Here is a 17,312-nt window from a genome sequence, read left to right on the forward strand (position 1 = left end):
TTATTTTATGTATCCAGGGTGGAGTAATTTTTATTTATGTAGATTTTGGTTGGAATTATGTTTTTTTTATCGTCATACCTTGTGGCCCTACAAAACTAATATAATATGTTTAGTTTTGCCTTCTTAAAAAAATTAAAAAATTATTTTATCTAAAATCTAATAAATCAAAAATTGAAATATATAAGATTTACAAAATTTGACTCTTGGTTCATGTGATTTGAGCTAGTGAATTGAATTGAATTGTTCTTGAGCTTGAATCAAGTTGAGTTCAAGTTGAAAAAAAAAGTTTATAGCAAGTTAGAGTCAAATTTCGAGCTAAATTAAATATTAACGAGTCGAGTTGAGCCGAGCTGAATTGAGCTTGGGTCTACCCAACTCATTTTTGATCTTACTTTCAAATGTCAAATTCAACCTTTAAAAATATTAAAGACCCTTAACCCTGAGAACAAACACAATACAGACTAAAGGAGGGGAAGAGAATGCTTTGCAACAAATACTTCCTGTTGAATCTATTTTTTTCTCCATCCTAGCTTAGGGTTAAAAACATACATAACTATCTTCTCATCAGTGAGGTTTCACATGGAGCATTAGTGAAAATCATCGGTCTTCTGTGGGAGAGGAACCTTCCTCAGGTGCCAATGTTGTTGGGATCTGTTGTCTGGTGCACACCTAAAAAAGCTTGGCTTTGGTGTTGTATCACGAAGAGAGTGATGGAGAAACATTGGACAAAGGCCACAAGGAAAAAAATCAAGATTCAACAACAACATCTCAGATGCAGTCAGTAGCATTCATAGGCAGGCTACAAATGACAAATTGAACATAAGCACTTTGTTTTTCACTAATTTCCAGATTCTTTCAATGTCAAAGATATGAGACAAGGAGGAATAAGCCGCAATAGAAGAAGAAGCTAATCTCAGTGGGTTTGCAAAAAGTAGGCCTCTCATCGCTTCACCAGAAAGACATCAGAAATAGAGTTCGACCTAATGTAACTTATGTAAATGGTACTTCAAAGCAGAAGAATGCATTGGTGGCAAAGATCAACAAGGTACAACAGGGATCAAACAAATTTTATGGCTTATCTTTTGAGGTAGCAAAGGAAGATGTGAGGAGGCTTAGTCAGGCATATGTAGCATGGGTCAACAGAGTGGGAGATGCATACATCACACAAAAAAAAGTTACATATAGGAGGCTTGTTTGGGGTTAGAGCAACTCCATTGAGGGCTAACCTAGTTCTACTCGAGACAGATGAACTGAAAAATATGGGAGATTATATTAATGGAAATGTTGGTTGGGCTTAAGAGTGTGATGGAGTGAGCTTATGTTTCCTAAGTTAGAGGCCAGGAAATACCTCCGGAATTAAGGTGAGAAGCTAGAATTTTCTGAAATTTTTCATTGCCTTCCTCTTATTCATTACATGTATTTATAGCTAATGAAATAGAAATGATAGCTACTAATCCTAAAGGCCTGACCAACACTAAGGGGACCAACTATAATTGAGTGGATAGTTGAGGGGAACAAGCACTAACGTAGAGGGGACAAGCACTAGCTAGAGTTGGGGAGGCAAGCACTACAATATAATTCCTATACTACCCCTTTGCTAACAGACAAGATAATTGCTGAAGGAACTCAGTGGATGAACCCCTCCCATCCTGAGGGCCTCTTCGTGATTCTTCTTGGCCTTGTGGTGCTATCATTCCCTACTCCACTAAGAAACACCTTTTCCTCAAGGTGGTAGCTAGCTTGGAGTTCAGACCAACTCTCCTAAGTTGAATCCTCAAGTTGCAGGCCAGACCATTGAACTAAGACTGATAGTTGAGGCGGCATGCTATTGTCCCACTTAAGATCCAATATGGTCAGTGGTTCCACGATAGGGTTATTATCCCATGAAGCTGATGGAAGGGGTTGGTCCGACACTAAGGGGCCTTGATGAAGCTTTAGCTTGGAGCAGTGGAACACAAGATGGATCTTGGCTGTCGGGGGTAGTGCTAATCGATAGGTCACTTTGCCCAACTTTTGAAACTTGTTATCGGCTAATGAAGTCTGTCTGTATGGTCTTAACTTTACGTAAACCCAATACCCAATAGCAAAAGTAACCTCGCAACGATGAGAGTTGGCGAAGCGTTTCATCTGCGCCTGAGTACGCTCAAGTTTTCAACGGAGGGTTTCAAACATTTGTTGTCGAGAAGTAAGAAGGAAGTCCACTACTTCCACTGACGACGAACCTGGAAGGTAAGCTAGAATTCCCAGCGGGGGCTTGCCGTAGGTGACCTCATACAACGATAAATTGGTGGAAGAATGGCATGTGGTGTTGCAGCACCACTCCGCAAGGCACAGAAACTTACCCTATTGGGATGGCTTGTGGTGAACAAAGCTTCGTAAGTACTGTTCTATAATGCAATTGAGCACCTCCGTCTGGCCGTCGCTTTGAGGGTGGTAGGCGATGCTCATGCACAGTTTAGTGTCGCTTAACCTGAAAAGCTCGCTCCAAAATCTACTTACGAAAATGGGGTCACGGTGGGAGATTAAACTCCTAGGGAAGCCATAGAGCTTGCACACTAGATCAATGAACATCTGGGCCATTGTGTGAGCCGTAAAATCGGTAGGACGTGTTCTGAAATGGGCCCCTTTTGAGAAACGATCAACCACAGTCATAATTACTGTTGCTCCCTGATAGTTTGGTAAGTCGGTAATGAAATCCAGGGCGATATCTTCCAATGGGCATGATGACGACGGGATTGGCTGGAGTAGACTAGCTGATTTCTAGGGAACATATTAAGTTTGTAAGCAATCAGTGCATTGCTTAATAAATTGTTGAATATCCTATCGCATACCTTCCTAGAAGAAACTCTGTTGGAGGCGACTAAGAGTTTTTGCCAACCCCATGTGACTACTTAAAGGGGACTTATGGTATTCTTCCAGGAGAAAAGGGATGAATGAATTCCCACGATTAAGCCAAATACGACCCTTGTGGAGGAGAAGATTATTCCTGATGTCGAACTCTGGGTGATACAGAGCTGATTTGCGAACGCGAGTTATAAGGGACTTGAATTCCTCCGTCGCATCTAGTTCAGTCTTGAGGCCATCCAGAAATTTGAATTGGGGCACTGATATAATCCCAAAAGCTTCCGCTACAGGGTGAGGTTCATGTAAGCGCGATAGTGCATCAACCACGACATTGTTGTGTCTCGCCTTGTACTAAATCGTTTAATTATAACCGATGAGCTTAGCAAGGTACACGTGTTGTTTCGGGGTCTGAATCGGTTGCGACATTAGTTCACGCAAGCTTTTATGGTTTGTGAGGATGATGAAGGCGTGACCCAGAAGGTACTGACGCCACTGTTTCACAATGGTGGTTATAGCGTGTAGCTCGCGGATGTAAGTTGAGGAATGAAGCAATTTAGGGCAAAATTGCTTACTGAAAAAAGCAATTGGATGGCCTTGTTGCATTAACATAGCTCCCATTCTCGACCCTAATGCGTCAGTCTCGATGACGAAAGGAACACTGAAATCTGGGAGAGATAGCACTGGTGTGGTAGTCATGGCCTACTTCAAATTGTCAAAGGCCAGTTGAGCTTCTAAGGACCATGCAAATTGATCCTTGCACAGTAAATGGGTCAGTGGTTCTGCAATTTAAGCATAAATTTTGACGAAGTGTCGATAGAACCCAATCAAGCCCAAGATCCACGCAGGGATTTGGGAGAGGACGAGACCGGCTAATGCAGCATGGCCTGTATTTTGGAGGAGTCGAGTTCAACTCCTTGTACAGAGACAATGTGGTCGAGATATTCAATGCGACGCTGACCGAATGTGCACTTGGATAATTTTAGGTAAAATGCACCCCATTGCAGAGTCTGTAAAACAAAGTCAAGGTGTTCGAGATGAGCTTGGAAATCGCAAATGTAGACTAGGATGTCATTGAGGAATACTAATACAAATTTACGAATGAACGAATGAAATAAGTCGTTCATCGTAGCTTGAGTTCGACTCTCAACGAGAGCACCAATTGATGGAGTGAGCTTATGTTTCCTGAATTAGAGGCTAGGAACTACCTCTAGAATTAAGGTGAAAAGCTAGAATTTTCTGAAATTTTTCATTGTCTTCCTCTTATTCATTACATGTATTTATAGCTAATGAAATAGAAAGGATAACTACTAATCCTAACGGTCTGACCAACACTAAGGGGACCAACCATAACCAAATGGATAGTTGAGGAGAACAAGCACTAACGTAAGGGGGGGACAAGCACTAGCAAGAGAAGGGCAGTCAAGCTGCCAAAATCTTGAATTGTCTGCGTTGATTGAACCACTGTGTACAATATATACAAGAATTAGCTACTGACTTCCCACGAAATTTTCCTAGAATTATGCTATCAGATTACATATTTCCTAACATAACAAAGTCAAAGATATATACAAATAATCTAAACAACCTTCCTAAAATAAATCCCAAATCATATCTTAATCTTTGCTGATATGATTGGATACCACACAGATAAATATAGCAACAATATATACATTAGCGTATCCTCATATTACCCCCCTCAAGGTGGTGCATGCAAGTTTTGGATGCCCAACTTGCTTAACAAGAACAAAAATTGCTTTGTCCCAAGAGCTTTGGTGAATATATCAGCAAGCTGAATACGACTAGGAACATAAGACGGCTGGATAGTATTCTTAAGAACCTCATCCCGTACAAAATGACAATCAACCTCAATGTGCTTTGTTCATTCGTGAAAAACCGGGTTCTTAGCGATGTGAAGAGCTGCTTGGTTATCGCAATAGAGTTGAATTGGTTGAGGGTGAAGCACAACAAGACTAGATAAAATAGCTTTCAGCCACGTCAATTCACATATGGTGTTAGCCATGGAGCGATATTCCACTTCGACAGAGGATCGGGAAACCGTATGTTGCTTTTTGGTCTTCCATGAAATAGGCGAGTGACCAAGAGAGATGTACCATCATGTAAATGATCTACGAGTAAGTGGACAACCAGCCCAATCTGAGTCACACCACCCATACAATTTCAGATCATTGTCGCTGCGCAAGAGAATACCTTGGTCGGGGTTCCCTTTCAAGTATCGAACCACACGTAAGGCAACATGCCAATGTTCTTTGCGAGGTTGCTGCATAAATTGAGACAGAGTATGGACACAGTAAGAGAGTTCAGGCCTAGTGAAACACAAGTAGATGAGTCGCCCAACAAGTCGGTGATAACGACCAGGATCAGAGAACAACGAACCCTCAGCCAATGCTAACCGATGATTTTCTTCAAGAGGAAGAGACATTGGTTTGGCTCCAAGTAACCCAGTCTCAAGAATAATATCTGTGGCACATTTTCTTTGACACAAGTAAATTCATTTGGGTGAGCGAGCAACTTCCACTCCAAGAAAATATTTCAATCTTCCCAAATCCTTTATATGAAGGCATCTATGAAGATAAAGCTTAAACCGAAGAATAGCTTCAGAATCATTACCTGAAACAATAAGATCATCCACGTAAACTAGCGCCACAAGATGTACAGTTGTAGTCCGTAAAGTGAAGAGGGAATAGTCAGAGCAAGATTGACAAAATCCATAATTCTTCAATGCAGTAGAAAGCTTAGCAAACCAGCACCTTGGAGCTTGCCTCAAACCATAGAGTGATTTACGAAGTTTGCATACCATTCCTTTGTGTTCTGTCATGAAACCGGGAGGTAGTTTCATGTACACATCTTCTTGAAGGTCACCATGTAAGAAAGCGTTGTGAACATCCATTTGATGAAGTTCCCATGCTTTAGCAGCCGCCACAGCCAACACTGTACGAACAGTAACCATTTTTTCCACTGGAGCAAAAGTTTCAGTGTAGTCTAGCCCTTCAACTTGGTGATTTCCCAAAATGACTAGCCTTGCTTTGAATCTCTCAATGGTTCCATCTGAGTGATACTTGATTTTGTAAATCCACTTGCAACCAAGAGCTTTCTTCTTTGGAGGCAAGGTAGTAATGGTCCATGTACCGTTATTTTGTAGTGCCTCAATTTCACTTGCCATGGCTTCTCGCCAGCGTTCATCTTGTACGGCCTCTGAAAAATACATCGGTTCTCGACCTGCACTTACTGCTGCAAGAAACTGACGATGCTGATTTGAAAATCTATCACAATTTACATGTGAGCTATAGGATAACGCACACCTGAATCATGTGATGAAGCGGAGGAACAAGTAGATGGGCTCAACTTGATCATGGTGTTGGTCACATAATCACTTAACTTCACAGACGGTCGCTTGATCCGATGACCTTTTCCAAGTGGAGAGGTGGGAGGAATGTTGCTTCTTGTTTCCGGTCCTTCACTACTACATTGTACAACATCTATGCAATTCTGTTTTTCTAGTGGTGGTGCAAAGCTTTGGGGTTCATTGCTTGCTTCACTAGCACCCCCCCTAATGTAAGCATTTGTGTCATTATCATGGCCATTTTCAACCATACATTCCTCATCCATACATGGATTAATGAGGGGCACCAGTGATGTTGGGGAAAGATTATTGATTGATTCTTCAAATGGGAATTCTGTTTCAACAAATTTTACATCTCGTGAGACAAAGAAGACCTCTCTCTCTAAATCATATAATTTCCATCCCCTTTGACCATATGGATAGCCAACAAAAATGCACTTACGGCTGCTACTATCAAATTTGTCTCCCTTTCTATCTTGATTGTGTGCATAGCAAAGCGAACCAAACACGCGCAAGTGGTCATAGGAAGGAGAGGTTCCATGGACGAGTTCATATGGAGTTTTTCCATCAAGGATGGGCGATGGTGTCAAATTAATCAAGTAACCTGCGGTTAAAATGCACTCACCCCAAAAGCGAATTGGAAGTCTCCCTTGAAATCTTAGAGCCCTTGCTACATTTAAAATATGTCTATGTTTCCGCTCGACTCTTCCGTTCTGTTGCGGAGTGCCAGTACATGATTTTTGATGGAGAATGCCATGTTCAAGAAAGTATTGTTTCAAACAAGTGAATTCAGTTCCATTATCACTTCTAATCACTTTAACGTGTTTATCAAATTGTCGTTCAATTAGAGCAAAGAAATTTATCATTGTTTGAGACACTTCCCTCTTTTCACTCAACAAATATATCCAAACAGAACGGGAATAATCATCTACTAATGTTAAAAAATAGGATGCACCACATGATGAAGGAGTTCTATAAGGACCCCATAGATCACAATGTATTAAATCAAAAATGCCTGATGCACGATAAGTACTCAAGGGAAATTTTTCTCTTGTCTGCTTTGCTCTTTCACATATTTCACAGACTTTATTCAAATGCTTACCACTACAAGTTACATTAGGGATCAATTTAACAACCTTAAAGGATGGATGCCCCATGCGTTTGTGCAAGATATCAAGGTCATATTTTGTACTGGTATGATAAGCCTTGGAATTTCGAACACCATGATACAGATAAAGCCCATCTTTCCGCTCACCCGCTCCAATCAGCGTCTTCAAAGTGCGGTCCTGCATGGCACATATTTTTTTTGTAAATTGGACTACACAATCTGTTTCATCAATCATTTGTGACACAGAGATAAGATTGCATTGTAATTTTGGTACATAAAGGACATTTTCAAGTTTGAGACCCCCATCAAGAATCACCGTCCCTTCTTTGGTGGCAATTACTTTTTCTCCATCAGGCAATCCCACCGGACATCCTCGTATTGTTCTTTGTTGACATAAATTCTTCAAATACCCTGTCATATGGTTAGAAGCACCAGTGTCTATTATCCACAAATTATCAGGATGCTTACCAGTCATTTTCTCAATCTCATCTGTCTTACGGTTGTTTAGCATCTCAACAAGAGTTTGCCACTGTTCGTTGCTTAAACCAGGCAGCTCAGATTTCTCAACGTGTGTTGCGTTAGCTCGGGCCATGCCTCCTCTGCCACGTCCAGCTGAAGTCCCATTTCGTTGCTGATTTTTGCCACTAGATTTGCCTTCACTTCGTGGGCGATCACCCCACCCGTCAGGATATCCGACGACTTGGAAGCAATTCTTATCATCATGTCCTGCTTTCCTACAAATAGAACACACCATCGATTTGTCTTTGATTTCTCCTCTCCACTTACTTTTATGTCCTGCTTGTACTGCAAGACCCATGACTGCTCCTCTCTCTTCCTTTGTTATGCTGATTGTTCTCACCCTTTCTTCTTGCACTAGAATTGCGTATACACGATTTAATGAAGGTAGAGGATCGGCAGCTAATATGTTAGACCGCACAGTACCATAACTCGCATCATCCAAGCCCATCAAGAACTGATGAACCCGCTCTTCCTCTCTTCGTTTTTCGAGTTTGGTTGCAATATCACATTTGCATCCTCCACATGAACACCGAGGGATCTGCTCATAATTCGCGAGCTCATCCCAAAGTGTCTTTAATTTGCCATAGTAGGAAACCATGGTCATCCCTTGTTGCTTGCAATCAGCTAATTCCGCTTTCAGCTGCTGGATTCTCGGACCATTTACAACTGAAAAACGATTTCGAATGTCCTCCCACAAATCTTTTGCGTTTTCCGCATGTCACGGTTGAACGCAGGGTAGGTTCAATGGCATTCAATATCCACGACACAAGCATGAATTGAACAGTCCACCAATCTTCCATTTCTGGTGAGCCATCGTCAGGCTGTTCATAGGTTCCATCGATGAAGCCCCACTTTCTCCGGGCACACAATGCGATTTTCATTGCTCGGACCCATTCTTCATAATTCTCACCCCGCAACTGCACTTGTGTGATCAAGTTCCCAGTGTTGTCGTTTGAGTTTAGATCATAAGGAGAAGGTGTTTTCTTGGTACCATCGATATGAGGCTTTTTATTTTCTGCCATGGCTCTGATACCATGCCAAAATCTTGAATTGCCTGCGTTGATTGAACCACTGTGTACAATATATACAAGAATTAGCTACTGACTTCCCACGAAATTTTCCTAGAATTATGCTATCAGATTACATATTTCCTAATATAACAAAGTCAAAGATATATACAAATCATCTAAACAACCTTCCTAAAATAACTCCCAAATCATATCTCAATCTTTGCTGATATGATTGGATACCACACAGATAAATATAGCAACAATATATACATTAGCGTATCCTCATATTACAAGCACTACAATATAATTCCTATACTACCCTTCTGCTAATAGACATGATAATTGCTGAAGGAACTCAGTGGGTGAACTCCTCTCATCCTAAGGGTCTCTTCGTGATTCTTCTTAGCCTTGTGGTGCTATCAGAGTTGTTCAACAAAATTAAACCTTGGGAAACAAAAGATGTAGATTGGGAAAGGCTCATATGGATCAAATGCTATGGTGTTCCATGCCATGCCTGGTCGGAAGATTTTTTTGAGAAGTTAGGATTAACTTATGGTGTTTTTATGTACGTAGATGAACACACAAAGGATAAGGACCGCTTGGACGTAGGCAGATTTGTAATTAAAACAACACATCATACTGTTATCAATGAGGTTGTGAAAGTCAAAATCATCAACAAAATCTTTGATATTAAACTGGTCGAGGCAGCATAGGAGGAATGCTTGAACTGTTTTGGATGTAGAAACAAAAGACACAAGGATTCTGTCACCTCTGAAGTATCGGAGGGCTACAAGGAAGAAGACAAGTTGAACAATAGTGAGGATGAACAAGAGGGAGACCTCATTCCAAATTTGAATTTTGAAATTCAAAATGAAAAAGCAAGTAAGCCTCGAACCATTCTGTTGGATCGGCAGGTTTTTTAAATGATAAGGTTGGGTCCAAAATATACCCGATTTGACTTAGGTCTAGAAAGAGTATCAAGGTTTGAATTTAAACTAGATATTTGATGAGTTTTATTTACGAGTAAAGACTTTGTTTTTTTATTAATAAAAATTACAATAGAAATGTATTGATATATAATATTATATTGTATTTTTCCTGTAAATTAACTTTTTTTTACCTTCAATTCAAAGATTAATGCTTATAAGCTGACTATCATTTTTCATTTGATATGTATGCTAATCTTGCGTGCGGAACTGCTGATCCTTTTTTCTAGAAATAAACAAATAAATAAACTATTTTTGTGTTTTCTGAGTTCTGGTGACCTTTGGAAAATCCTGAAGGTACACACCAAAAAGGAGGAGTGTGGTAAGAAAAACAAAGAAATATATAAAAAAAAATAAAGGAAGAGGTAGAGAGTAAAAGATGAGATGAAAAAATATAAAGAGAAAAATAGAAAAAAAAATAAGATGAAAGAAAAAAGCGAATGAATAAAACTAACAACTCAGTGCCTTTTGTGAACAGTAGCATATTTATTTATTATCACATTTAAAACTTTTAGTGATACAAATACTTTTAATCATCATAACCATTAGAGGACACAACACCAAGTTAAGTTATATAAAGTAAAGCATAGAATAAAGTAAACCCCACCTCAACAACAACAACAAAACACATTGGAACATATAAATTAACTTCACGGAGCTGATTTTCTCCAAGTAGATAGAACAACAACTTGGGGTGTGGTTACTGAGCCCAATTAAGCCTTAGGCTTGCGAAGAAGAACAACTGAGTTGATAACATCATTTGTGGGGTGAAAGATGGTGAGAACCTCAAAATTCACCATGTCACGTTCCTCAACTATAGGGTACAAAAAAGCCCTTGCCCCTTTTGCACTTCTCACAAGCAAGACCCCTCCTTCCTTCATATACTTCCTTATGTGTCCCAAAATCTTCACTTTTGCTTCCCTACTCATTCCCACAAGCGCTGCCAAAAAGATGCAATCATATTGCCCTAACCTCTCCCTCACTTCCATGACATCTTGTGTCTCAAACTTCATCCTCTTCTCAAGTGCCACGTCCGAAGCCACGATCTTTCGAGCCACCTCGTTTGCCTTTTCGTCGATGTCAAAGTTGTCAAAGTGGGTGGATTCCATGTGGTGTGTGGCCATTACGATGGAGGTGAGTGGCATTGGCCCTGACCCTACAAAGGCCACTTTCTTAGGGTTTACCACTCCGTTTTCTGTGAGGATTTTGCTCTCCATGTTTGCTAGCTTGACATAGTTCCCGTAGTAAGGGAATAGGGTTACGTTTTTCATTGGCTCGGGTGTGAGGCTTATGAAGGTCGAGAATTCGAGCTCTAGGAGCCCCTCGGCGCGGCCACTTAGGTTAATGAGGCTCTCACGCATGTCTTGCACCTCTTGGGGCAAGGATTCAATGTCAATGGAGGAAGGGAGGGTGCAAAGCTTCACTAGGTGAGTGAAGAGGCTATTGACTTGCTTGCATGGCCTTAGGGTTTCAAGCTTGGAGATGCTTGCATGGAGTTGCATGATCTGAGTTATGAGGAGCTCTGGTGGAATTAGGGTTTCAATGTTGTTGTTGATGCCTTGGAAAGAAGCCATTATTGGGTTGAAAAATGATTTGAAGTATAAGGTTGAGAGATGAACTTAACTAGACTAGAACACTAGGGTTTTCTAGTTATTTGCCTTGGGGAAAAGGTAGTGAAGGCGTCAACTATTTATAGTTGCATGGGCATGGAATGAAAGGTCATTATTGTTATTGTTGGACATTATTTAATTAATGTTGTTGGAATTCTGAAATCCATGTACTGGTCAACTACAAAGGGGTGTTTCATGCCTTCAAGATTGTAATCACCTGGATACATGATGGTGATAGATAGGTTTTATCTATCTAATCATCATCTGAATATTGGAATTGTACAAAATATATACATCACAAATAACGGTGGAAGATAGAAAATAAGTCTAAGTTTGCTTTCAGGCCCAAGCTAGCAACTTAGGCCTATTTACTAATTAGTTCAGGTTAATTCTTTTTTAAAAGTCTATTTAATTTGAAATATCAGGTTAACTTGGTCTTTTTTTTAAAAAAAAAATAATAAGTCCGTTTATTTTAAAACTATGATGATGATGATGGTTTTATAGTTAGTATCCTAAAGGTACGTATTAAGAAATTAATATATTTAGAGATTTTATTAGAAATTATGCTAGCTATCCATACATTGGAAATTATGGTAGGAATAATATATTTTAATAAAAAGTTTCATTTTTTATTCTTTAATGGTGTGATGCTAATTATCATTTGCCTTATTTGAATAAATAAAAGATACAATCCACACCAATGGTATAATTACGTTGGTATCCACTTATAAATTATTATATATGATAAATTTATTAATTTTTATAATAATTATTTTAAAAGTTATACTAAGAATAATTTTTACTACGTGATTGTATATAAATTTTTTATACTACATGCTCATTAAACATTTATTATTATTATTATTATTATTATTATTATTATTATTATTATTATTATTGATTTTTACTAAAATATTTTTTTGTTCTATTTAAAAGGTTTTACATTTTTTTATTTTAATTTTTACCATATCAAATAAATAGATTAGACTCGTACCTTATGTTTAAGTAATAGATTTGGTTCAAATCTTATAAAGTTTAAGTAATAAGTTTAGTGATCAACATGGACAGTTATTTTTTCGAATATTTAATTTAACACAATTGCGTGTCTTTAGTTTAATTCAGTCTATATTTCCAATCCTAATGGTGATAAAGCATTGATTAAAAAATTGTCTATTTGGGGTAGTACTGGAACTTCAAGCGTGTGGATGTTGCAAGTCTCTCACTATTAATTAAATTCACGGAAATGAATGAACAGTGATGGTATCTTAAGTTTATTTGGTTCTTTTCACACCTTCTGTAGAATGAGAAGGTGGAAGCATATCTGTGTTCACACTAACTCACTAATACGAGAAGGTGAATGTTAATTAGGCTTGTAGTCCTGCTGCGGCATGGAGCATGCAAGTCAACAGTTGAAGATCTTTGGAAAAAACATTTCAATAGAAAAACATAGGAAAGTAACATAAAATAATCAGACAAGAGTATAATGATTTTTTTTTTCATCACATGCTATTCTATTCATCAATAAGTTTAGGGGTGTCTGTATCACCACGTGTAGGTATACTGAAACTAAATTCATCTATAGATGAACTTAAACAGAGTCCCAAAAAATATTCAACATGTGTCTTTTAAAGTTTTTTTTGAAATGATTATTGGACAGTCTTTGACTTTTGAGTATCTATATCTTGAGAGAGAGATGAGAAGAAAAAAAATTGATATAATTAGTAATATACTGTGATAGGAAGATAAACATAAAAAAATAGAAGGTATTAATAAAATATTTATAATTTGTGGGTATGTGTTCAAACTTCAAATATCAACACTCAAGTTATCTATTTAAACACTCATTTAAATATATTGCTTTAATTTTAAGTGGTTTAAAGTTATTAAAAACTATAAAATAAGAATCTCAGATTTTTTTCCTTTTAGAAAATACAGAAGCCAAACAATCAACCTATTGATATTGGAAAACTTAGATAATTCTTCCAATGTATACTTTTTGGATCTAATGGAATTCATAAGTATAGTAAAAAATCTTTATCAAATAAGAATTTTTTCTTTCTACCATTTTTTGATTGTTAGAAAGAATCATATTTAATAATATGACGTGAGACTTAATCTTTTTTTGTTAATTTTAATAAAATTGAACTAACAAAAAAGAATGTATTTAAAAGGGGTTTCTAGTATTTTTTTTTATAAGTTATAAATATTTGCTAATCAGTATTGTTATAAGATTTTTCAGCAACTCATCATCTGATTAAGTTGGTATTAATTCCTGAGCACAACATCAATTACCATATTTTCTTAAGAAAATGAAAGTTAATTTCTAAAACGTTTTCCTTTAAATTAAGATAAAAAAAAATTATACTTTGATAATGTAAAATTTTTTCTTATCCCATTTTCCAATTACAATTTATCATTATAATAAATTTAATAACTTTTATGATAATTACTTTAAAAATCATAATAATAACTTGAAATTGGACGACTTACAGTATAAAACTAAAATTCTTTAAACAAAATACAACTTAAGAAAAGTTAATAAAATAGATTTAGTTGAAAAGTTAACATAAATGCTATGTATTGTCAGGGTACTTTTTTTTTTACACTAACAAGCAATTAAAGTGATTTATTTTGGCATATAAAATAATATTATTATATTTAAATTAAAAATAATTATAAAAACTAAAAAAAAAACTGTATCCTATTTGCACTGGTTGTTCTATCTTCACTAGAACAAAGCATACCTTCATCACACTACACCATGAAATCCTACCTAGCTTGATGCATCGTCATCCACAATATATACTTACCTTTTCAGCACGCATCATCCATGATTTTAAATTGTAGTTGGTTGCATTGAGTAAAAAAATTAAAACTTTTATGTTGCAGGTATCTGTAGAAAAATAGCTGATACGATTACAGTTACTATCATAATGATTAAAAAAATCTTTATGTTACGACAATTGTAATTGTGGATCACAATTTAAAAAATTTATATATTAACAATGAATTAAGATTAAACTCTATTTTTAGCTTTAATATTTAATTCAATTATTATAGTGTAGACTCTAGATATTAAAATGATGTATGTTTTATCTTGGCTACTCTTCAAGGCCGGCGTTAGGCCTAGCTAAGCCAAAGGAGTGGCGATTTAAGACCCAAAATAATTTTATATATTTTAAAAACAATTAATCAATTATTTAATTTGGCCATTTATTTTCTTGACTTCACAATTGGAATGATTTACAGTAGAAGTTTACAAAACTTAATTCTTTTAAACTCTCAATTTTGTAGTATTTTTAATTTTTCATTTTGCTAATCATTCAATTGTAGTGAGTCACAATTATTTTTCAATTTTCTTTATATAGTAAAAGTTTGATGATTGTTCATTGTTATTATAAGAACCCATTGATTATCCTGTTGTATTTCTATATTTTAAAGGAAAAAAGAGAATAAAGAAAAGATAATAGAAGATATAGTTTATGCTGCAAAAAATTAAGTATCCCTTCTATGTCCTAATGTTGATGCATGTTATCATTAATGATTTTTAATGACAAAATGTTTGAAAGAAACCACTTTTTATGATAGTATATATATTTTGTTTTGCAAGTTATAAATGACGGTCTTAAGAATAGAGAATATAGTTTATTCTGTCTGCCCATTTTATTGCTACTTTCCCTATATTTATACTGGAATGAAGATCACGATTCTGAGGCCAACAAAGGGCCTGATGCCTGATTCTAACAAAATGAATCTTACACGTTTTGATCATAACTGATTGGTGGTTATTGCATAAACAGAATTAGTGGGCATGGTAGTGGAAACAGGATAATTGCATTGCTGTGGTGCTGCTGTGCTTATCCCTAGGTGAGAATAGGCCAGACTTTTTTAATTAAAAAGTTAGGTTTAGACTTTTTTAAAAATCTATTAAATTAAATAGAGTAGACTTAGATTTATTAAAAAGTCTTATAAGTCTGGTAGGCCGGCCTATATTATTTTTTGGATACAATTAATTATTTTTTTTGAAACTATCAGACTTTGATTACACATTATGCTCCATAACTTCTATCCCTATAATCAAGGACTTTAATTATAATTTAGGTGTGAGTCATATGCCCTTTTATATTTCTCGTTATTTTGATTAACTTTCATTTTTCTTTAACTTTCCTATTACGTTCTTACTTCATAAAATATTAAATATTTATTGTAAAAAAGACTTTTAAAAAGACTATCAGGCCAGACCGAGCTAAAATAAAAATTTTTGATAGGCTATAGGTCAGGCTCAGACCTCAAAGATTCATTGTAAACTAGGCTCATACCTTTTAAAGTCTGATCCTGAGGTATTTCCACCCCTACTTATCCCCCTCTAACTTGCTCATGCATAATCCTTGAGATAAGTGAGCCTTCTGATAGCCCTCTTGGGTCTACTGTTGGGTAGCCCACTGATGCCATCTTTGGTATTATGCAATTGCTATCAAACATCTTTTGTAAAATGTGTTAAAACTTTGTCAACTAAATATCTCATTTTTTTTATATTGAAGTAAAAGAAATATGTCATTTATAAGTCATTTTGCTGCTAATAGTTGGCTAACTATTCAAATATATAGTATTAAAAATAAATTTACACAATTTAATAATTATATTTATTAGGGACATCCAAGAGTTGATTTGGTTTGATTTTAGATGGTTTTTCAATCCAAACCAATCAATTTTGTTCGAATTGGTTTGATTAATTTTGTTTATTTATATCATGCATAACCCGAAATAAATCAACTCGGCGAGGTTCGATTTGGTTTCAGATTTAACAATAATAAAAAAATCAGAGTGTTAATTTTTTTTTTTAAGAAAAGAACGTGTACAAGCAACTATAATATTATTTAAGTTTTCGAGAAAAAAATTATAGCCTACAATAGTAGCTATCTAATAGTAGTAGCCAACAACTAGCACTGGCAACAATTATAATGTATTTTCCAATATAAGTAAGTTTTCCAAAACACATTTATAGCCTTCAATTATCTAACAAGTAAGAACTAACAACACGAAATAAGAATTGTATTGCATTGCAAATTATAAAATAAAAATAATAATTGTAAAATAATTTGACAATAAAAAATTAAACATTGTATATTGATCGGATCAATTGGAGTTAAGTCAAAAGACATTTATGCATTAAGACAAATTAGAATCATTAATTATTCTGGGTTTGAATTGTGTTTGCTCCGGTGAATGAAGACAGACTCAGATGCATGAAGGTAGTATATGGAGTTAAAGAATTTGTACCTATAGAAGTTATGTTTACAAGATTGAAAGCAAGGAAGATCATAATGGTTACTGAACAGCCTATTAGACTAACATAACTCTTCAATAGGCTTGACAAACGGTTGATGAGGCTAGATGAACAACAAGCAACAAAGTGGATCCTACCTTCAAGACCACCTATTCAAATGCAACCTAATGTTTCCATTCATCCCAATCTCAATACCAAACTATATCATGGATTTAGATGATATAGAGTTTTGGAGTGGCAGACTTGCAGCAAGTGGAGCTTGATAAACTTAGGTTGATGGACCTATGGAAATAAGGCTTCTTTAGGATAGATCCTTTCAATTATTCCTACAACTATATTAGGGAAGTGCATCTTGATGAAGAAGTATATGCTTTAGGATGTTATGGGACAAGGGAACCTATTTTTTAAGAGTTCCCCATCAGACAGACTATTACTCCCAATCCCAACAATTTTATATTTGAGCATAGGCCAGAAACACGAAAGGTATATCCTCCAGGAGCTACTATCTAGAAAAGTAAGGAAGTTGAACCATTTGAGATGTCCTTCTCTACTCCCTTGGATTCTCAACAATAGATGGGTCTCATATG

General features: G+C 36.2%; 1 protein-coding gene across 1 annotated transcript; it reads right to left on the reverse strand.

Annotated features, from left to right (window-relative positions):
• Positions 1-10,290: 10,290 nt before the first annotated feature.
• LOC114387347 (nicotianamine synthase-like) lies at positions 10,291-11,501 on the reverse strand. Its single transcript, XM_028347520.1, has one exon. It carries the CDS (start codon positions 11,400-11,402, stop codon positions 10,542-10,544), a length of 861 nt encoding a protein of 286 aa, XP_028203321.1. The 5' UTR covers positions 11,403-11,501; the 3' UTR covers positions 10,291-10,541.
• Between the last annotated feature and the right edge of the window lie 5,811 nt (positions 11,502-17,312).

This window comes from Glycine soja, chromosome 15 (genome assembly GCF_004193775.1).
Source record: "Glycine soja cultivar W05 chromosome 15, ASM419377v2, whole genome shotgun sequence".
NCBI classification, from domain to species: domain Eukaryota; kingdom Viridiplantae; phylum Streptophyta; class Magnoliopsida; order Fabales; family Fabaceae; genus Glycine; species Glycine soja.